Source organism: Mobula hypostoma, chromosome 5 (assembly GCF_963921235.1).
Source record: "Mobula hypostoma chromosome 5, sMobHyp1.1, whole genome shotgun sequence".
NCBI classification, from domain to species: Eukaryota; Metazoa; Chordata; class Chondrichthyes; order Myliobatiformes; family Myliobatidae; genus Mobula; species Mobula hypostoma.
The window spans coordinates 168,069,321-168,093,309 of record NC_086101.1 but is presented as its reverse complement, the minus strand read 5'-3'; the positions used below and the strand labels follow the sequence as shown (position 1 = coordinate 168,093,309).

Sequence of the window (23,989 nt, the reverse complement as noted above, 5' to 3'; positions counted from 1 at the left end):
AAGCTCAAATATATTTAATTAATATTTTAATTGACTGTTCTGTAATGAACCCTGACTGAAGGTTTGCATTAACAAAATAAAAAAGTTTATTTTTTTATGCAGCATTCCTCTAATTGGTAAATAATAAATTAGCCTGCCATTTTGTGGTATTTTCTTTCCCCTAACTGCAGCTGGAAGTAACTTGCTGAAACATGATACTCAGTGAGTACGATGGCGTTATGCAGGCTACCTCCATGAACTCAGAATGGCTGATCTGATGATACATGTGAGAGAAATTACAGGTTGTTGCTTGTCTTTTTTTTCAAGATCTTGAAATAGCCACAGTAAGCGTGACATAATTGAACTGTTTGACAATTACTTCCAAGTTCCTTTGATAATTTTAGTAGCTAAGCTTTTAAAATGGGCGTAACATAAAGAAATTGAGAGAGATTGTAGAAGAGTCTGGTGTAAGTAGGTAAAATAAATGAAAATTACATTTGTAAAGATTATTGAACAGCTAATGAAGCAGATACAATGGCAAGCTATTGAAGATGGAATTTGTCCCAGACAATTATTACCATAGATTGGATTTTATGGGAGTAAGTATGAAAGAGGATGATCAGATGTTCATAAAATGCGATGAAGCCTTTTCTGCAAGAATCTGTATTGTAGTGAGCTGGCTATTTCAAATGTAGGGAATGAGGATTTAATGGAAATTGTAGTTTCCTTAATATATTCTGATAAGTTTTTTTAAAAAGCCTTCACTGGATAACTAGTTGGGTGATGACTGGAGTGTAATCCATAGCCAAGGTTGTGATTTTTTTTTTGTGGGCAGGTAACACTTTGGTGAAAATAGTTGTTCTGTTTGCGTCCATCTGTCTCTCTGGTTTCCTGTGAATTTGATGAGCCAATAGTTTCCTGTGCTGAGATGATACTGTACTTCCCTACTAGCAAGGATTAAATATATTATTTATATATCATATGTACAGGGTCAATAACTGGGATAAATTCCATTTTCAGTGACTTACTTGTTCATTTCGTATAAAAATTTGTAATTAGGAAAATATTTGTACATCACTTTGTTTCTGGATTATTGGAATGTAGACATTGACGATACCTTTATATCAAACTAATTTATCTCTCCAATTTTCAGTTGCTATTTTCAAAAATCCTGTTTATTTGAATTAAGATTAGGAATTTTGAAGGGTGTCAAAATGTAAAAAGTTTTAATTCTTACGGAAAAGCACTGTCTTCCTTTTTTATCATTTAGCTATTCCTTAAATCAATCCAGTATCCTTTTCTCAAATGTCTTCCCTTTTCCTGTCAACCGGTGTCTGTGTAAACAAATGTTTTTTTTGTCTAGTTTTTCAATACTCTCCAAAACTTACTTCACTAGCCTGAACTGAGGATTTCTTGATCTTTAATCCCAAAGTACTGATAGATATTTTCTTGCTATTTGTTCAGCGATGGAGGTAACATCGGCACAAAGTTTATTGCCTGTCTTTAGTTGCATTGAGAGTTGTCGCTTAGTATAGGACTGAAGGTTATATAGGATATTCCATGAAGGTCTGGCAAATTTTGAACTGAAAAGCTGTGACTTACCATGACAATTGTCAGAACCCACATTTCTGTTGCCAGTTTCTCAAAGATGAAAATAACATTGAGAACAATATGCATTCTGATAGTGATCATATCTGGAGCATAGGCACACTTCTGGTCACTACAACGACCTCTGTATGACTTCCAAGTATTTTAACTCAGTTTGTTTAACAATGTAACCCAGAGTTGTAATTACCTTTCTCTCTCTCTTCCCCCTGCCCCACCCCCCCTCTTTTGGCACTGTTTAGATGTGGTGGCAAAGATGTTGAATAGTACCCATGATTTCTTTTGATTTCTCATGACGAGTTTTACTGTACTATGAGAGTTTACTAATATTTATGTTTTATCAATTCCGTTAATCAAAATTGCTTACAATTACCATTATAGCAATATAAGAAAGTTACTTAATTTACACTTGTGTAAAGTCATGGGCCTTATGGAAACAGTTGTTCAGAAATTATAACCTGATCTATGAAACTTGTTTCTAAGAGAAGAATGTTGGCAAGTCCACCTCTCCCTGACCATTCTGTGTGTGAGCTTGAGTGTATGTGTTACCAGCCCATTTGATTGTTTATGTCCTATCTCATGTGGCCCGTTCCCACAAGATTAAGACTTTGCTCTGTCACAGCAGTATAGCAGCTGATGTCACAGACCAGTCACTTTAGCTCGCAAACATGAGGAATTCTGCAGATGCTGGAAATTCAAGCAACACACATCAAAGTTGCTGGTGAACGCAGCAGGCCAGACAGCATCTCTAGGAAGAGGTACAGTCGGCGTTTTGGGCTGAGACCCTTTGTCAGGACTAACTGAAGGAAGAGCTAGTAAGACCTCTTACTAGCTCTTCTTTCAGTTAGTCCTGACGAAGGGTCTCGGCCCGAAACGTCGACTGTACCTCTTCCTAGAGATGCTGCCTGGCCTGCTGCGTTCACTAGCAACTTTGTTGTGTGTTGCAGTCACTTTAGCTTCTCAGTATGGAACCTTGCTGTTTTCAGTAGGCCTTCACACCCTAGTCTATTGAATTTGAAACAATAGTAGGACTTGGATTATTTACAAAGTTTGATTATTTTCACAGTGAACATTCAATAATGCCAACATCAATCACTAAAAAATTGAGGTAACACCGACTATGATCATTCCAAAAATGTTCTGTTTGTTATAACAACCTTCAGAATTAATGAGTTTTTAAAAAATGATGCACAAATTGCATGTGTCAGTTCTGTACTGGAAAACTTACTGCCACAGATCTGAAGATGTTCATTAAACTCAATAATGAACCTTAATATACATACTCCTCTGAAACATTATTCACATCCTTTTATTGACTAATGAGTTTAGTAAATTAAAGCCTGGGCTGATTTCAACCAACGCAGTATAATTTTTCCTAACAAAGGCAATCCATGTCTTCATTTTTATTTGTGATTTTTGAATCTGCAGCATTTTTAGTTCCCAAATTTCTAAGGATAGATAGTGCAAGCCTTCATTTCTGTTGTGAAACCTTCCACCCTGCTTTGTCTAACAGTTTTCATGTGCATTATGAAAAGGATAACTTGATACTCATTTAAGATTCCCAGTCCTGCTTTCCTTTAAGTAAGTGAGGCCGTGGTACAGGAAGGGAGTCTTTCACAGTCTATTTGACATTTTTTTGTATGAAACTGGTTCCTTTTTAAAAATCCTAGCAGTACCTTAAGCACAGTTTGCTTCATTACAACAAAATAATTTTCTTTGCTACTCGTGTCATGATTTTTTAATTATGGTAGAAATGATAATGGTTATGGAACCCTTCATAGCTGCATTGTTGAATCTTAAATTAAGTTCCTTTGTTTACCAGTATAGCACGTTTCTTTTCCACTCTTATACCACCTAACTGCATTGTGCACTAGAAATATTCCTAATGTAGGGAATGCTTTGCAGATCCCAAGATGAGCTTCCAACCTCATTTCTCCATCTTCACTTGAGCCACTTCTTCCCACATCTTTTAGCACCATATGATTCAGTCCCTGCCTTACATCATTTGCTTCCAGGGTACTCAAGTGTTTCTGATTTGACGAATTCATTGCTCTTTTGTGGCGAGTTTCCTGTCCTTCAACCAACATGGCCCTTGAGCATACAGTGGCATGCCAAAGTGTGGGCACTCTTGGTCAAAATTTCTGTTACTGTGAATAATTAAGTGAGTAGAAGATGAACTGATCTCCAAAAGTCATAAAGTTAATGATGAAACATTCTTTTCAACATTTTAAGCAAGATTAGTGTATTTTTTTTGTTTTGTACAATTTGAGAGTGAAAAAAAGGACAGGAGCACCTTGCAAACGTTTGGGCACCCCAAGAGATTTGAGGTCTCAGATAACTTTTACCAAGGTCTCAGACCTTAATTAGCTTGTTAGGGCTATGGCTTGTTCACAGTCATTGTTAGGGAAGGCCAGGTGATGCAAATTTCAAAGCTTTATAAATACTCTGACTCCTCAACCCTTGTTCCAACAGTCAGCAGCCATGGGCTCCTCTAAGCAGCTGCCTAGCACTCTGAAAATTAAAATTAATGATGCCCACAAAGCAGGAGAAGGCTGTAAGAAGATAGCAAAGCGTATTCAGGTAGCCGATTCCTCAGTTTGTAATGTAATTAAGAAATGGCAGTTAACAGGAATGGTGGAGGTTAACTTGAGGTCTGGAAGACCAAAAAACTTTCCGAGAAAACTGCTTGTAGGATTGCTAGAAAGGCAAATCAAAACCCCCGTGTGACTGCAAAAGACCTTCAGGAAGATTTAGCAGACTCTGGAGTGGTGGTGCACTGTTCTACTGTGCAGTGACACCTGCACAAATATGACATTCATGGAAGAGTCATCAGAAGAAAACCTTTCCTGCATCCTCACCACAAAATTCAGCATCAGAAGTTTGCAAATGAACATCTAAACAAGCCTGATGCATTTTGGAAGCAAGTCCTGTGGACTGATGAAGTTAAAATAGAACTTTTTGACCGCAGTGAGCAAAGGTATGTTTGGAGAAAAAAGGGTGCAGAATTTCATGAAAAGTACACCTCTCTTTTAACTGTTAAGCACAGGGGTGGATCAATCATTCTTTGGGCTTGTGTTGCAGCCAGTGGCACGGGGAACATTTCACTGGTAGAGGGAAGAATGAATTCAATTAAATACCAGCAAATTCTGGAAGCAAACATCACACTGTCTGTAAAAAAGCTGAAGATGAAAAGAGGATGGCTTCTACAATAGGATATTGATCCTAAACACACCTCAAAATCCACAATGGACTACCTCAAGAGGCGCAAGCTGAAGGTTTTGCCATGGCCCTCACAGTCCCCTGACCTAAACATCATTGAAAATCTGTGGGTAGACCTCAAAAGAGCAGTGCATGCACGACGACCCAGAACTAGAAGCCTTTTGCAAGGGAGAATGGGCGAAAATCCCCCAAACAAGAATTGAAAGACTCTTAGCTGGCTGCAGAAAGCGTTTACAAACTGTGATACTTGCCAAAGAGGGTGTTAGTAAGTACTGATCATGCAGGGTGCCCAAACTTTTGCTTTTGGCCCTTTTCCTTTTTTGTTATTTTGAAACTGTAAAAGATGGAAATAAAAAAGTAATCTTGCTTAAAATATTAAAGAAATGTGTCATCTTTAACTTTATGTCTTTTGGAAATCAGTTCATCTTTTACTCGCTCAGCTTTTCACAGTAACAGAAATTTTGACCAGAGGTGCCCAATCTTTTGCATGCCACTGTATGCAAATCTGTTTATCCACCAAATCACATGCTTGCTGATTGAGATTAGGTCCCAATACAGCAATACCATGCTTTCAGTATTCTTGTACTTGACTTCAAGTTGTGGCGTCACTCCTCCCTTTCTCTATGATCACTTATCTCTAAACAAATTTTCAAGATATTCTGTGCACTTCCAATTCATCTGTTTCATGTTCCTGATTTTCACTGCTTCCTAGTTAGCATCTCTAGAATAAGGTGCCTATGCTCCAAATTCTAAATTGATTCCTTAACCATTTTTGTCCTCCTGTCTCTCCTCTGTTTAAATGCTTTTTAAAATCTTTTGTCCATATATATATATCTTCGTGTGGCTTGATGTCAGATTTAATGCTCCTGTGACGTACGCTTGGGTTGTTTGATTACATTAAATCTACTTTATCAATTTGAGATATAATTGCAATTGTTGTCAAATGCTTACTGGGTTTCCACTTTGTCTCAGAAAATTTTCAGGCCTTTCACTCATCAAATCCACTCCCATTCCATTTTCAGGCTGTTCTGTCTGTATGTGTAGATAAAAATTAGGATTAAGCTTTTGAGCTATTGCTGAGAGTTTGTAAGTAAAATAGGCATCCAAACATCTAATCAGTGTAAATTTCATGTTCAGAAATTGGTTATGGATCTCATTGTATACCATTAGACAGTACAGTTCACTCTCTCGTCAGATAATGCTAATTTACACGTGCTAGTAAAGTATCCTTTCAAGGTGTGAATGTAAAATTGAGTGTCATTGTGCATACAGCAATGGGGAGGGCATGACAGCTAATCCTAAACCTGACTATCCTTATCTATGATCAGAGGGTGCATTTTCTAATAGGTTTACTTACATCAGTTAGGAGCCATATTTGTGGCTGATAGTTCACTTTCCAGTACAGAGAATAAGGGGCTGTTGTAGCACTCTGCCACTAGTTGAAATACAAAATATGAAGTCAACGGAATTAGTAGATGTTCATATCCCAAATGTTGCATCATCTCATCAGTTTCCGCTAACTTGTCATGATGATGCACCAATATCACTGTATTGTTCTGAGAGGGGAGTGAAGTGAGTTGATTTCATTACAGCTGCCTACTTTATAACAGGTAAAATTCTGATTACTATACTTTGTTATCTTAATATGCAATTTTTTAAAAATCCTGGTAAATGCAGACGAAAGTACTTAATGAAAACTTCTGGTTTACTTAACTTCAAACTGATTACAAATCTAATGATTCACATTTCTTTAATTTGCTACATGTTTTTGACCTTTATCATATTCATCTTGTCACAAACTTTTTTTATTCCTGGCTTAACTCTTCAGACACTCCAGAAGCAGATCTCCCTCAAGGCACAAAGATAGGCGTGATTCTAAGAGCCCTCAAGCAAAACGTTCACGATCTAAAGATAGGCGTAGATCAAGAAGTTCTTCCCAGTCAAGGTAAACTTTCAATATATTTTAAGGTTTTAATAGTCAAAATTCCATCTTATTCTTGGTTATTTATTGATATTATTGGGTTTAGTGCCATTATAGAGCCTGAATATATGCTAATATTAGGCTGTTAGCCAAACAGTTTAATGAATAAGATCAGATGCTCTTTGATCCACTGAGTTCTTTCAGTTTATTCCTTTCCTCTTAACTCCAGCATTGTGTATGGGACTTTCAATAGGATCTTTTAAGAGACTTCCAGATAGATACATAGAGCTTGGAAAATAGAGGGCTCTGGGTAACCCGAGGTAATTTCTAAAGTAAGTACATGTTCAGCACAGCATTGTGGGCCGAAGGATCTGTATTGTGCTGTAGGTTTTCTATGTTTCAGAGTTTTCAAAAGCCCTTCAAAAACTCTAATATCTTACTTCTACTGGAAATTCCATGATCTATTTTATGAGTCACTTCTTCAAAGTGCTTCAATAGAAAAGATAAAAGTTTTATTTTATAAATCCATATTTTCTATGTTGAATCCTTTTATTCTTGTCAAGCTGTTCATTGCATCCTTCATTACAGATTGCTGTATTTTCTCAGTCAGTGTTAGCCTATCAGGGAATTAATAATGGAAAACAAGCACCAGCAGATTAATCAATCAAATATTTCACATCAGTCATTGAGCACTTCCACACAGAAGCGGGAGCTTCGGCCCACCTAGTCCGTGCTAAACTTACTCTGCCTAGTCCTTTTGATCCTTGGAGGACACTAGAATCATTCAAGGTAATTGCTGGGTTTGTTTCAAAAGGGAAGAAGGAATCAAATCTCAAGGGACACTATTGGAAAAACTATTAAGTTTAGAGGCAGACAGGTCGTGGGCACCCAATGGCCTGCATCCAAGGGTCATAAAGGAAGTGGTTATAAAGATAGAACATTTTTTCAAAACTTACTGAGTTCCTGCAGGTTACCAGCAGATTTGAGTATGCCTGTCTCCTACAGGAAGAGAGGGCAAACAAGTAATTCTCTGCTGTTGGACTGATGCTGGAGTACTTGATCAAGAAAGAAGTAGTCATTTAGAAAAGCATATTGAAGTCAAACCAAGTCAGTGTGGTTTTGTGAGAGGGAAATCGTGTTTAACAAATTTGCCAGAAGTCTTCAAAGAACCAATGATCTGTCAACAGAGCATGCAATATATTTGAATTAACAGAAGGCATTTGATGAGGTGCCACATAAAAGGCTGGTGCACAAATTGAGAGCTCTTGGTACTGGGACTGGAGTTTAAAAATAAAGAATCGCGATACTTTCATAGCTTAATAATGGCAGTCGCATTCATTATTCTGGTGGGCTTCTGCTTTTGTAATATGGCATTATTGTTTAATGAGGAAACCAGCACAGCCCCCTTGTCCATTTATGAAGTAACTTCCTTGAGCCATTATTACACTTTCTCTACTACAAAGTAGGAATTCTTTGTTCCTTAAGTATAGAGTCAAGTCAAGTCACTTTTATTGTCATTTCAACCATAATGCTGGTACAGTACACAGTAAAAATGAAACAATGTTCCTCCAGGACCATGGTACTACATGAAACAACACAAAACTACATTAGACTTCAGACCTACGCGGGACTACATAAAGTGCACAAAACAGTGCAATACAGTACAATAATTAATAAACAAGACAATAGGCACAATAAAGGACAAATTATAATATAATAGATGATGTAAATGTAAACAATGTTTTAGCAGGAATTAAAAAAGAGATGAGCAATAATTGCAAAGGGAGTGGAGTGGTGTTCATTTGAGTGAGTGTGTGTGTGTGTGTGTGTTGTAGGTTAATGTCAGACTAGACTGGGAATTGAGGAGTCTAATGGCTTGAGGGAAAAAACTGTTACACAGTCTGTTTGTGAGAGCCCGAATGCTTCGGTACCTTTTGCCAGATGACAGGAGGAAGAAGAGTTTGTATGAGGGGTGCGTGGGGTCCTTTACAATGCTGTTAGATTTGCAGATGCAGCGTGTGGTGTAAATGTCTGTAATGGCGGGACACTTAAGCTACACTTAAAAAGCTCTTCAAAAATAGTCATTGAAAAATGTACAATTAAAATCCTTGCACTGAGATAGCATGCTAATGATGCCAGCATCCTATAAATTTAGGTATATAAAGTTCTGGTTCTTATGCATTGTGATTTAATGTTGGCTGGCTCTATAATGCCTCTGCAGGGCCTGCCTTGCTCTTGACATTTATAATCAGCACCCTGAAGACTGATTCTAGCAGCAACAGTTATTGCACGTTCACATTGTAACATGATTAACTTGCAATCTACAAGGTATTACTGAAGAAGGCATATGGAATTAAAAATAGAAACAAACAGGAAGTCAAGCAGCAAAAGATATTTGACATTTTACCTTGTCTGCTTTACACTGGAACGATATTATCATACGTCAGATTGCATTGTTTTTTTATTCCAGCAGGTGGGGTTTGCTGGTTAATTTTTCTAACGTAGTGGCAGACCTTTCCTACGTTTATATACAATTTGATGCCTAGAGAAACTGAGCAGTGAGATTGGTAATTACTAATCAAAAGTGACCATTGTTTAGGTTGAAAAACTTGATTAAGTAAGACTACTTAATTATAAAGTTCAAAGTAAATTTATTATCTAAGTAGATGCACGTCACCATCTACAACCCTGAGATTTATTTTCTTACAGGCATATTCAATAAATTCAATAACTATAATAGAAGCAATGAAAGACTGCACCAACAGGGCGGACAACTAGTGTGCAAAAGATAATTAACTGCAAGTACAAAAAGGAAAGAAAAGTAAAATAAATAAATAAACAGGCAGACTTATCAAACAACAGATATAGAGAACATGAGATGAAAAGTCCCTGAAAATGAGTCCATTGAATGTTCTGAACATCTCAGTGATGGGGCAAGTGAAGTTCAGTGAAGCTACCCTCTTTGGTTCAAGAGCCTGATGGTTAAGGCTCTTGAACTATTTCCTTTTAATTTAAGTTAAACATTTAATTTGTGAATTTTTTAATTTTCTGACTTTTTGAATGTTGAGTGCCCTATTTTGCAATATGTAAATCAATTGCACTTTAGTCAAAGGAATTTTCTCAGCGTATTCAAGTCTTTATTTTCTGTCTATTAATGTATTTCCTTTCTTTTTAAAATATTGATCATTGTTTCAGTGATCCTGCAATCATCACTTAATAGTAAATAGTGGCACAATATTCTATAACGGCAGAATCGTCTATAACATGATTTTCACCCACATTTGTATTTCCTGCAATGTTTGTTGGATAGTGATCAGGAACAAGAATACCTACAAATTTCTGTGATGTAATCCCTTACATTACTCTAAGATCTTGTTGCGTTAGTGCCGTCTCAACTAAAATCAGCACAGATGAAGAGCCTTCTCAGCTTGTATTTCTTTATTATTCATTAGATTAACTAACAAACATTGAGGTAACCTTTGATCTTGTCAAAATTGCAAAATCGAGTCGAATTGAAGGGGGCTTTGAGCCCTGATATCCTACCCACAGTGACCTTTTATCATATAAATATGAAATCCAGTTTCTTTTCAAATGATTCCAAAATTACTTTATTATAAATATGTATGGAACTGGAGGAAATAGAGGTACTTAATGAATACTTCAGCATTCACTATGGAAAAGGATCTTGGTGATTGTAGTGATGCCTTGCAGCAGACTGAAAAGCTTGAGCATGTAGATATTAAGAAAGATGATGTGCTGGAGCTTTTGGAAAGCATCAAGTTGGATAAGTCGCCGGGACCAGAAGAGATGTACCCCAGGCTACTGTGGGAGGCGAGGGAGGAGATTGCTGAGCCTCTGGCGATGATCTTTGCGTCATCAATGGGGACGGGAGAGGTTCCGGAGGATTGGAGGGTTGCGGGTGTTGTTCCTTTATTCAAGAAAGGGAGTAGAGTTAGCCCAGGAAATTATAGACCAGTGGTTGGTAAGTTGATGGAGAAGATCCTGAGAGGCAGGATTTATGAACATTTGGAGAGGTACAATATGATTAGGAGTAGTCAGCATGGCTTTGTCAAGGGCAGGTCGTGCCTTACGAGCCTGATTGAATTTTTTGAGGATGTGACTAAACACATTGATGAAGGCAGAACAGTAGATGCAGTGTATATAGATTTCAGTAAGGCATTTGATAAGGTACCTGTCACAAAAACTGTGGGTCAACTGTCTTAAGAAAAATAACAAGATGGCTTGAGTCGCAAAAATAGATTGAGGTGCTTTTATTTACAAAAATAGTGGAAAAACAAAAACTTGAACGTCCACATCAAAACAAGAAATAAACTGAAAAAAAATACTATATATATACAGCTTGCAATTGTCACCTGTCTGGTTAATAGCCACCCTCAGTCTAACCAGAAAGAAACCCAAAGCCTTGGTAACCAGAGGCTTATAACTGCTAAGCCCCTCCCCCTAGACCAACCAAAAGCTAATTAACTCAATTATCTTCCATTTCACACAATCTGAAACTCTACTGCCAGTTCTCACAATAAACACATATACCTCATTATAGGATTCACCATTTCCCGATTAAATAACTTAAATAAACCCCAAAACTTTACCACAAGGTGAGTAATTAGGTAACATAACCCTTGACCCAATTAAAGATGGTATCCTCCACCATCAGCACATCTGTGCAGGTTGCTGCTGCCTTTATATGAAACAGCTCCATGCAGCAGCTCTGTTTCAGACCCAGTCACTATTACTGCTGGGGATGAGTGTTTTACTGAGTGTGCCATGTGCCGTCCGTAATCAGTGATGGGCCTTTGTCACATTACCACCCTCCTCTCCTGCAGCAGCAGTGTTTGGCCGTCCTGACAGGAAGTCCGCTGTGATGTTTTCCTTGCCTGCTTTGTGCCGCACACTGAGATATATCACAGGATGTTCCTCACCTGGCTCCCCCTGAGCCAGTGCTGCCCCGATGCCTACACCTGAGGCATCCACCTGCACCAGGAAGCAGCGTTCAAAGTCAGGACTCTGCAACACAGGGGAAGAGCATAATTTTACCTTCAGGCCCTGGAAAGCACTTTCACACTCCTCACTCCATTCCATAGGATTACAGGCCAACTTGCAAGAGAGGTTGGTCAATGGGGCTGCCAGGGTTGAAAAGTGAGGGATGAACCGTTGGTACCAGCCCACTAGGCCAAGCAAAGACCAGACCTGGGTTTTGGTACGGGGTCTGGGGCTGTTCAGAATGGCCTCAACTTTATCCACCTGAGGCCGGACTTCACCTCTCACCAACTGATACCCCAGGTACCGGGTTTCCCGCCTGGCCCGCTCACATTTCTGCAGGTTGAGTGTAAGTCCTGCCGTACTGGACTCTGACCTGGTTTGACTCGGATGGCATGCTGCAACACATCTGTATGGCCTGGTTTCTGTGTGAACAACTGATGGAAGGTGTCGAGTATGACTTGCAATTCAACTTGCAGAAATGTGAGTGGGTCAGGCAGGAAACCCGGTACCTGGGGTATCAGTTGGGGAGAGGTGAAGTCCGGCCTCAGGTGGATAAAGTTGAGGCCATTCTGAACAGCCCCAGGCCCCGTACCAAAACCCAGGTCCGGTCTTATTGAGAATGTAAGGAGGCATGGGATCCAAGGGGACATTGCTTTCTGGATCCAGAACTGGCTTGCCCACAGAAGGCAAGGAGTGGTTGTAGGCAGGTCATGTTCTGCATGGAGGTCGGTCACCAGTGGAGTGCCTCAGGGATCTGTTCTGGGACCTTTACTCTTCATGTTTTTTATAAATGACCTGGATGAAGAAGTGGAGGGATGGGTTAGTAAGCTTGCTGACAACACAAATGTTGGATGTGTTGTGGATAGTGTGGAGGGCTGTCAGAGGTTACAGCGGGACATTGATAGGATGCAAAACTGGGCTGAGAAGTGGTAGATGGAGTTCAACCCAGATAAGTGTGAAGTGGTTCATTTTGGTAGGTTAAATATGATGGCAGAATATAGTATTAATGGTAAGACTCTTGGCAGTGTGGAGGATCAGAGGGCTCTTGGGGTCCGAGTCCATAGGACGCTCAAAGCAGCTGTGCAGGTTGACTCTGTGGTTAAGAAGGCGTATGGTGTATTGACCTTCATCAATCGAGAGGTAATGTTGCAGCTATAATAGGACCCTGCTCAGACCCCACTTAGAGTACTGTGCTCAGTTCTGGTCGCCTCACTACAGGAAGGATGTGGAAGCCATAGAAAGGGTGCAGAGGAGATTTACAAGGATGTTGCCTGGATTGGGGAGCATGCCTTATGAGAATAGGTTGAGTGAACTCGGCCTTTTCTCCTTGGACCGACGGAGGATAAGAGGTGACCTGATAGGGGTGTATAAGATGATGAGAGGCATTGATCGTGTGGATAGTCAGAGGCTTTTCCTCAGGGCTGAAATGGTTGCCACAAGAGGACACAGGTTTAAGGTGCTGGGGAGTAGGTACAGAGGAGATGTCAGGGGTATGTTTTTTTAACTCAGAGAGTGGTGAGTGCATGGAATGGGCTGCCGGCAAGGGTGGTGGAGGCAGATACGATAGGGTCTTTTAAGAGACTTTTGGATAGGTACATGGAGCTTAGAAAAATAGAGGGCTGTAGGTAAACCTATTAATTTCTAAGGTAGGGACATGTTTGGCACAACTTTGTGGGCCGATGGGCCTGTATTGTGTTGTAGGTTTTCTGTGTCTCTATATTAAAAAAATAATAAACCAAGAAGATCATGAAGATAAATACACACGTACACACATCATCTGAGCGTAAAGAAATACTTTAGAAATGCAACAGGCTCACATGACTCTCTCCAGACTGGAAATATGGAAGTGGCAGAAAAATGTTAGTCCCATTTCAGAAGGAAGTTCTGCAATTTCTTAACAGTATCAGGCAAGTTCCATTAATCTTTTTCAAAACTATTTTGAAGGATTGCAAAGAATCCATATTCATCACCTGGGAAGAGTGAGATTTTTTATGCGATAAATACTTCACTGTATAGCATTGTAAATGAACTTTGCTGAACTATTCCCTCCCTTTCTACCTCTCTAAAGTTTCTCTAGACTGAAACTAATACTGGCATGAACATTAAATCAATTCTTGTCTATTCCTGCATTTTTCAAATTAACTTCATCCCAAAAACATTTGACACTTTTTTCTCAGTTTTAGCACAAATTGAGAATGATTGCAACTTTTTATTTACCTCCATGATGGTAGAACAGCAATAGCTAGAGGTTCTAGGAGGATAGATGCAACGAACAAGTATTCTAAAGGGAGGACAATGCAACATAAAAGCAAAAGAGAGGGCATGTAATAGAATAAAAATTAGAGGGAGGTGAAGGATTGGGAAGGATTTAAAAACCAACAGAAGGCAACTAAGAAGGCTGTAAGAAAGGAAAGGATGCAATATATAGGTAATAATATCAAAGAGGATAGCAAAAGTTTTTTTTTCAGATGTATATCAAGGGGCACGAGTATATATAGTACCTCTGGAAAATGACGCTGGACAGGTAGTAATGAGGGACAAGGAAATGGCGGATGAACTAAGTAATTATTTTGCATAAGTCTTCACTGTGGAAGACCCTAGCAGTATGCTGGATATTCAAGAATGTTGGGGCAGAACTGAGTGCAATTGCAATTACTAGGAAGAAGATGTTTGGAAAGCTGAAATATCTAAAGGTAGATAAGTCATCTGGACCAGATTGACTGCACCTCAGGGTTCTGAAAGAGGTGGCTGGGGAGATGGTGGAGGCGTTTGTGATGATCTTTCAAGATACTAGATACTGGCATAGTTCTAGAGGACTGGAAACTTGCAAATGTCACACCACTCTTCAAGAAAGGAGGGAGGCAGAAGAGGAGATTATAGGCCTGTTAGACCAACCTTAGTGGTTGGGAAGGTGTTGGAATCAATTGTAAAGCATGAGGTCTCAGGGGTCATGGAGGCACATGATAAAATAGGCCAAAGTCAGCATGGTTGCCTTAAGGGAACAAATGCCTGACAAATCTGTTGGAATTCTTTGAGGAAATTACAAGCAGGATAGACAGTAGGATGGGTGAATGTTATGTACTTGGATTTTCAGAAGGCCTTTGACAAGGTGCCGCACATGAGGCTGCTTAACAAGATAGGAGTCCATGGTATTACAAGAAAGACACTAACATGGATAGAAGATTAGCTGACTGGCGGGAGGCAAAGAGGGGGAATAAAGGGAGCCTTTTCTGGTTGTTTGCCAGTGACTAGTGGTGTTCCGCAAAGGTCAGTGTTGGGACAGCTTTTTTCACTTTATATGTCAGTGATTTGAATGACAGAACTGATGCCTTTGTGGCCAAGTTTGTAGACGATAAAAAGATAGGTAGAAGGGCAGGTAGAGTTGAGGAAGCAGGAAGGCCGCAGAAGGACTTGGATTAGGAGAAAGGGGAAAGAAGTGGCAGATGGAATACAGTGTATGGTTGTGTAGTTTGGTAGAAGGAGCAAGAGCATACATTATTAACTAAACAGGCATAAAATTCAAAAATCTGAGGTGCAAAGCGGCTTTGGAGTCCTCGAGCAGGATTCTTTAAAGGTTAACTTGCAGGTTGGGTTGGTGGTGAGGAAGGCAAATGAAATGTTAGCATCGATTTTTGAGAGGACGAGAATATAAAGGAAGGATGTAATGTTGAGGCTTTATAAAGAACAGGTGAGGCATCACTTGAAAGATTGTTAGTAGTTTTAGGCCCCTTATCTAAGAAAGGATGTGTTAATGTTGGAGAGGGTTCAGAGGAGGTTCATGAGAATGAAAGGGTTATCATATGACGAGCGTTTGATGGCTCTGGGCCTGTACTCACTGAAATTTTAGAAGAATGAGGGGAATGTCATTGAAACTTATTAAATGTTGAAAAGCCAAGATAGACTGGATACGGAGAGGATGTTTCCTATGTTGGTGGAGTCTAGGACCAAAGGGTGCAGCCTCATAATAGTGGGATGTCCAGTTTGAATGGAATTTTATTAGCCAGAGGGTGGTGAATCTGTGGAATTCGTTGCTGTGGGCCAGGTCATTGGGTGGATTTGAGGCAGAGGTTGATAGTTTCTAGATTTGTCAGTTTGTGAAAGCTTACAGGGAGAAGGCAAATGTATGGGGTTGAGAAGGAAAATGAATCAGCCATGCTGAAATGCTGGAGCAGACTCTGAATGGCCTAATCCTGATTGTATCTCTTATGACCGTGCAAGCTTGATTGAAGTTAATGTTTGCATATTTCCGACTGGGTTCTTGGGTTACTTCTGGAATATATCAAAAATCAGATTAATTTTCAATTCACTAAATGTTATTTCTACTATTTCTTTATTTACATGTCTCTATAAGCTCCTCTATATTTTGCCTTCAGTCAAGCCATGAGGGTTTAAACTTCAGACATTGTAGATTAATTCAGGTTCCCCTTAAATATTTCACGTATTTTGTCCATGTCTGCAATAGCTTGGATGTTTCCCTTATCAAAAATAAAAGTAGTAGTAATTTCATCATTTGGAGCAAGAAGACTGCAAGTGAATGGCTGAGTTTCGGGAACGATGGGAGTTTTTTTAACTACTCGGGGTAAAAGAGGCGAGACTGCGCAGGCAGTGGAGTGAGAGGCTTTGGCTCAACAGGCTTAGGCAGTAACAGGATGAGGCGAGGTAGGTTTAACTGTGTTAATTGCGGAAAGGAGGTAGTATGGGTGTGAGGCCAATTTTCTTTGCCAGGTGTCAGATGTGGGGAGCCCTGGAGTCTCCTAGCCTCCTGGACAGCCGTGTCTGCATCAGGTGTGTTGAGCTGCAGCTCCTGAGGGATCGAGTTAGGGAACTGGAGATGCAGCTCGATGACCATCACCTGGTCAGGGAGAATGAGGAGGTGATAGAAAGGAATTATAGGCAGGTGGTCACACCAGGGCCACGGGAGACAGACAGGTGGGTCACAGGAGGGGGAAGGGGAAGAGTCAGGTACCAGAGAGTACCCCTGTGGCTGTACCCCTGGACAATAAGTACTCCTGTTTGAGTATGGTTGGGGGGGGAACATCCTACCTGGGGAAAGCGGCAGTGGCTGTGCCTCTGGCACAGAGCCTGGCCCTGTAGTTCAGAAGGGTAGGGAAGGGAAGAGGAAGGCAGTAGTGATGGGGGACTCTGTAGTTAGGGGGCCAGACAGGCGATTCTGTGGATGCTAGAAAGAAACTCGGATGGTAGTTTGACTCCGAGATGCCAGGGTCTGGGATAGAAACATAGAAACATAGAAAATAGGTGCAGGAGCAGGCCATTCAGCCCTTTGAGCCTGCACCACCATTCAGTTGATCACGGCTGATCATCCAACTCAGAACCCTGTACCAGCCTTCCCTCCATACCCCCGATCCCTTTAGCCACAAGGGCCATATCTAACTCCCTCTTAAATTTAGCTAATGAAGTGGCCTCAACTGTTTCCTGTGGCAGAGAATTCCACAGATTCACCACCCTCTGTGTGAAGAAGTTTTGCCTAATCTCGGTCCTAAAAGGCTTCCCCTTTATCCTCAAACTGTGATCCTGTGGCGACCCACTTTCTGGCACCCACGAACCGGCTCACGAAACAGCGCGCGCAGGCAGAGGGCCGGCAGCAAAAAGGGCGCCAGGCCATCTTCACCAGCAGGGGGAAAATCCCGCGCGCAGAAAAGACTTCCCCAACATCAGGAACAATCTTCCTGCATCTAGCTTGTCCAATCCCTTTAGGATTTTATACGTTTCAATAAGATCCCCCCTCAATCTTCTAAATTCCAACGAGTATAAGCCTAGTTGATCCAGTGTTTCATCATATGAAAGTCCTGCCATCCCAGGAATCAATCTGGTGAACCTTCTTTGTACTCCCTCTATGGCAAGGATGTCTTTCCTCAGATTAGGGGACCAAAACTGCACACAATACTCCAGGTGTGGTCTCACCAAGGCCTTGTACAACTGCAGTAGTACCTCCCTGCTCCTGTACTCGAATCCTCTTACTATAAATGCCAACATACCATTTGCCTTTTTCACTGCCTGCTGTACCTGCATGCCCACTTTCAATGACTGGTGTATAATGACACCCAGGTCAGGTTGCACCTCCCCTTTTCCTAATCGGCCACCATTCAGATAATAATCTGTTTTCCTGTTTTTGCCGCCAAAATGGATAACCTCACATTTATCCACATTAAGTTGCATCTGCCATGAATTTGCCCACTCACCTAACCTACCCAAGTCACCCTGCATCCTCTTAGCATCCTCCTCACAGCTAACACTGCCGCCCAGCTTCGTGTCATCCGCAACTTGGGGATGCTGCATTTAATTCCCTCATCTAAGTCATTAATATATATTGTAAACAACTGGGGTCCCAGCACTGAGCCTTGCGGTACCCCGCTAGTCACTGCCTGCCATTCTGAAAAGGTCCCATTTATTCCCACTCTTTGCTTCCTGTCTGCCAACCAATTCTCTATCCACATCAATACCTTACCCCCAATACCGTGTGTTTTAAGTTTGCACACTAATCTCCTGTGTGGGACCTTGTCAAAAGCCTTTTGAAAATCCAAATATACCACATCCACTGGTTCTCCCCTATCCACTCTACTAGTTACATCCTCAAAAACTTCTATTGAGATTTGTCAGACATGATTTTCCTTTCACAAATCCATGCTTTGTCCGACGATTTCACCGCTTTCCAAATGTGCTGTTATCACATCTTTGATAACTGTCTCAAGCTTTTCCCTCCACCACCAATGTTAGGCTAACCGGTCTATAATTCTCCGGTTTCTCTCTCCCTCCTTTTGTAAAAAGTGGGTTTACATTAGCCACCCTCCAATCCTCAGGGACTAGTTCAGAATCTAAAGAGTTTTGAAAAATTATCACTAATGCATCCACTATTTCTTGGGCTACTTCCTTAAGCACTCTGGGATGCAGACCATCTGGCCCTGGGGATTTATCTGCCTTTAATCCCTTCAATTTACCTAACACCACTTCCCTACTAACATGTATTTCGCTCAGTTCCTCCATCTTACTGGACCCTCTGTCCACTACTATTTCCAGAAGATTATTTATGTCCTCCTTAGTGAAGACAGAACCAAAGTAGTTATTCAATTGGTCTGCCATGTCCTTGCTCCCCATAATCAATTCACCTGTCTGTAGGGGACCTACATTTGTCTTAACGAATCTTTTTCTTTTCACATATCTATAAAAGCTTTTACAGTCAGTTTTTATGTTCCATTCCAGTTTTCTCTCATAACCTTTTTTCCCGTTCCTAATTAAGCCCTTTGTCCTCCTCTGCTGGACTCTGAATTTCTCCCAGTCCTCAGGTGAGCCACTTTTTCTGGCTAATTTGTATGCTTCTTCTTTGGAATTGATACTATCCCTAATTTCCCTTGTCAGCCATGGGTGCACTACCTTCCTTGATTTATTCTTTTGCCAAACTGGGATGAATGATTGTTGTAGTTCATCCATGCGATCTTTAAATGCTTGCCATTGCATATCCACCGTCAACTCTTTAAGTGTCATTTGCCAGTCTATCTTAGCTAATTCACCCTCCCACTTCAGGATATCTTGGACATGATCTGAAATATCCTGGACCCTGCCACTAGGGAGGCAAACTACCATCCGGGTCTCTGGACTGTGTCCACAGAATCGCCCATCTGACCCCCTTGCTATTGAGTCCCCTATTACATCTGCCCTCCTCTTCCTTTCCCTACCCTTCTGAGCTACAGGGCCGGGCTCTGTGCCGGAGGCACGGCCACTGTCGCTTCCCCCAGGTAAGCTGTCTCCCCCCCCCCCCCCCCAACAGTACTCAAACAGGAGTACCTATTGTCAAGGGGCACAGCCACCAGGGTACTCTCTATTACCTGACTCTTCCCCTTCCCCCTCTTAACCATGACCCACTTGTCTGCCTCCCGTGGCCCCGGTGTGACCACCTGCCTGTAACTCCTCTCTATCAACTCCTCACTCTCCCTGACCAGACGAAGGTAATCGAGCTGCAGCTCCAGTTCCCTAACGCAGTCCCTTAGGAGCTGCATCTCGGTGCACCTGGCGCAGATGTGGACGTCCGGGAGGCTTGGAGACTCCAGGGTCTCCCACATCCAGCACCAAGAATAACAAACTGCCCTCACACTCAGACTGCCCCTCTCCTCAAATAACAACAAAAAGTGAATACCAAACCTTCCTCGCCTCGCCCGTTTCCGCCTAAGCCTGTTGAGCCGAAGCCCTTAAGCCTTCACTCTGCTCCCAGCTCACTCTGCTGCCCGCTATATGAGGCTCTGTTCCTTTTAAATCTTCCGCGCTTCACTGCCCGACGTCACACGCCTGCGCAGTCCGGCCTCTCTGAACACCGATGGAAAAGAACTGAAAAATTCAAAAATGGCTTCCTCCGCACTCCCGCTCCGATTCTCAGACTTCCTTCTTCAAATTAAACCCAAAGTAGGATTTCTGTCCTTTTAAATCTTCCGCATTTCACCGCCCGAAGTCACGCCTGCGCAGTCCCGCCTCTCTGAACGCCGATGGAAAAAAAACCAAAAAATTCAAAAATAGCTTCCTCCGCACTCCCGCTCCAATTCTCAGACTTCCTTCTTCGAAGGATGTTTCGGATTGCATCCAAGATATCCTGCAGTGGGAGGGAGAGCAGCCAGAGGTCGTGGTACATATTGGCACCAATGACATAGGTAAGAAAAGGGAAGAAGTCCTGAAAAAAAGACTACAGGGAGTTAGGAAGGAAGTTGAGAAGTAGGACCGCAATGGTAGTAATCTTGGGATTACTGCTTGTGCCACATGACATTGAGTATAGGAATAGGATGAGATGGAGGATAAATGCGTGGCTGAGGGATTGGAGCAGGGGCAGGGATTCAGATTTCTGGATCATTGGGACCTCTTTTGGGGCAGGTGTGACCTATACAAAAAGGACGGTTTGCACTTTAATCCCAGGGGGACCAATATCCTGGTGGGGAGGTTTGCTAAGGCTACTGGGGAGAGTTTAAACTAGAATTGTTGGGGGGGTGGGAACCAAACTGAAGAGACTGGGGAAGAGGCGGTTGGCTCACAAATAGAGTAAGCTTGTAGGCAGTGCAAGAGGGAGGATAGGCAGTTGATAGAGAAGGGATGCGCTCAGACCAAAGCTTTGAAATGTGTCTATTTAACGCAAGGAGTGTTGTGAACAAAGCGGATGAGCTTAGAGCGTGGATCAGAACTTGGAGATATGATGTGGTGGCCATTACAGAGACTTGGATGGCTCAGGGAGAAGAATGGTTACTTCAAGTGCTGGGTTTTAGATGTTTCAAGAAGGACAGGGAGGGAGGCAAAAGAGGTGGGGGCGTGGCACTGTTGATCAGAGATAGTGTCACGGCTGCAGAAAAGGTGGATGCCATGGAGGGATTGTCTACGGAGTCCCTGTGGGTGGAGGTCAGGAACAGGTAGGAGTCAATAACTCTACTGGGTGTTTTTTATAAGCTGCACAATAGTAACGGATATCGAGGAGCAGATAGGGAAACGGATCCTGGAAAGGTGTAATAGTAACAGAGTTGTCGTGATGGGAGATTTTAATTTCCCAAATATTGATTGGCATCTCCCTAGAACGAGGGGTTTAGATGGGGTGGAGTTTGTTAGGTGTGTACAGGAAGGTTTCTTGACACAATATGTAGATGAGCCTACAAGAGGAGAGGCTGTACTTGATTTGTTATTAGGAAATGAATCTGGTCAGGTGTCAGATCTCTCAGTGGAAGAGCATTTTAGAGATAGTGATCATAATTCTGGCTCCTTTACAATAGCATTGGAGGGAGGTAGGAACAGGCAAGTTAGAAAAGCATTTAATTGGAGTAAGGGGAATTATGAGGCTATCAGGCAGGAAATTGGAGGCTTAAATTGGAAACAGATGTTTTCAGGGAAAGGTGTAGAAGAAATGTGGCAAATACTCGGGATATTTGTGTGGAGTTCTGTGTAGGTATGTTCCAATGAGATAGGGAAGTTATGGTAGGGTACAGGAACCATGGTTACAAAGGCTGTAATAAATCTAGTGAAGAAGAAAAGAAAAGCTTACAAAAGGATCAGAGAGCTAGGTAAAGTTAGAGATCTAGAAGATTATAAGGCTAATAGCTTAAGAGGGATATTAGGAGAGCCAGAAGGGGCCATGAGAAGGCCTTAGCAGGCAGGATTAAGGTAAACCCCAAGGCATTCTACAAGTATGTGAAGAGCAAGAGGATAAGACATGAAAGAATAGGACCTATCAAGTGTGACAGTGGGAAAGTGTGTATGGAACCGGAGGAAATAGCAGAGGTACTTAATGAATACTTTACTTCGGTATTCACTGTGGAAAAAGATCTTGGTGATTGTAGTGATGACTTCCAACAGACTGAAAAGCTTGAGCATGTAGATATTAAGAAAGAGGATGTGCTGGAGCTTTTGGAAAGCATCAGGTTGGATAAGTCGCTGGGACTGGAAGAGATGTACCCCAGGCTACTGTGGGAGGCGAGGGAAGAGATTGCTAGGCCTCTAGCGATGATCTTTGCATCATCAGTGGGACAGGAGAGGTTCCAGAGGATTGGAGGGTTGTGAATGTTGTTCCTTTATTCAAGAAAGGGAGTAGAGATAGCCCAGGAAATTACAGACCAGTGAGTTGTACTTGAGTGGTTGGTAAGTTGATGGAGATGATCCTGAGAGGCAGGATTGATGAACATTTGGAGAGGTATAATATGATTAGGAGTAGTCAGCATGGCTTTGTCAAGGGCAGGTCGTGCCTTACGAGCCTGATTGAATTTTTTTTGAGATGTAACTAAACACATGGATGAAGGAAGAGCAATAGAGTAGTAGTGTATATGGATTTTAGCAAGGCATTTGACAAGGTACCCCATGCAAGGCTTATTGAGAAAGTAAGGAGGCATGGGATCCAAGGGGACATTGCTTTCTGGATCCAGAACTGGCTTGCCCACAGAAGGCAAAGAGTGGTTGTAGAAGGGTCATATTCTGCATGGAGGTCGGTCACCAGTGGTCTGCCTCAGGGGTCTGTTCTGGGACCCTTGCTCTTTGTGATTTTTATAAATGACCTGGATGAGGAAGTGGAGGGATGGGTTAGTAAGTTTGCTGATGACAGAAAGGTTGGAGGTGTTGTGGATAGTGTGGAGGGCTGTCAGAGGTTACAGCGGGACATTGATAGGATGCAAAACTGGGCTGAGAGGTGGTAGATGGCGTTCATCCCAGATAAGTGTGAAGTGGTTCATTTTGGTAGGTTAAATATGATGGCAGAATATAGTATTAATGGTAAGACTCTTGGCAGTGTGGAGGATCAGAGGGATCTTGGGGTCCGAGTCCATAGGACATTCAAAGCAGCTGCACAGGTTGACTCTGTGGTTAAGAAGGCATACGGTGCATTGGCCTTCATCAATTGTGGAATTGAATTTCGGAGCTGAGAGGTAATGTTGCAGCTGTCTCGGACCCTGCTCAGACCCCACTTGGAGTACTGTCCTCAGTTCTGGTTACCTCACTACAGGAATGATGTGGAAGCCATAGAAAGGGTGCAGAGGAGATTTACAAGGATGTTGCCTGGATTGGGGAGCATGCCTTTTGAGAATAGGTTGAGTGAACTTGGCCTTTCCTCCTTGGAGCGACGGAGGATGAGAGGTGACCCGATAGGGGTGTATAAGATGATGAGAAGCACTGATTGTGTGGATAGTCAGAGGCTTTTTCCCAGGGCTGAAGTGGTTGCCACAAGAGGACACAGGTTTAAGGTGCTGGGGAGTAGGTACAGAGGAGATGTCAGGGGTAAGTTTTTTTACTCAGAGTGGTAAGTGCATGGAATGGGCTGCCGGCAACGGTTGTGGAGGTGGATACGATCGGGTCTTTTAAGAGACATTTAGATAGGTACATGAAGCTTAGTAAAATAGAGGGCTATAGGTAAGCCTAGTAATTTCTAAGGTAGGGACATGTTTGGGACAACTTTGTGGGTCGAAGGGCCTGTATTGTGCTGTAGGTTTTCTGTGTTCTATGATATCAGACTAATCCTGTGATTGATGTACCCGTAGCTTGTTGCAATGATGAATTGGAAAGGTGCATGATTTTCTTTGCCGTTTTTTATTTTACAAATCCCTATCCAAAGTTAATCTCGCTTGATGATCCGAGTATGATTTAATACCAATTCTTTGTGTGAAGTGCATTTAGATGTATCAACAGACTGACACAACTATGATGCAAACCTATTAAGGCTTAAGCGGTCACATTCATTCTATGCAAAATTCAACCATTGATTAAAATACTATAATTTCAGATAGTAATTGAATATTATTTCAG

The 23,989-nt window shown here is 41.8% G+C and overlaps 1 protein-coding gene across 2 annotated transcripts in view; it reads left to right on the top strand.

The window, feature by feature from the left end:
* The window catches only part of LOC134347155 (splicing regulatory glutamine/lysine-rich protein 1-like), an 82,666-nt gene that overhangs the window by 46,466 nt on the left and 12,211 nt on the right, over positions 1–23,989 (top strand). For both annotated transcript variants that reach the window (XM_063049364.1, XM_063049363.1), the window contains exon 8: positions 6,632–6,748. In XM_063049364.1, the coding sequence (XP_062905434.1) occupies positions 6,632–6,748 (117 nt within the window). The remainder of the gene's footprint in view (positions 1–6,631; positions 6,749–23,989) is intronic.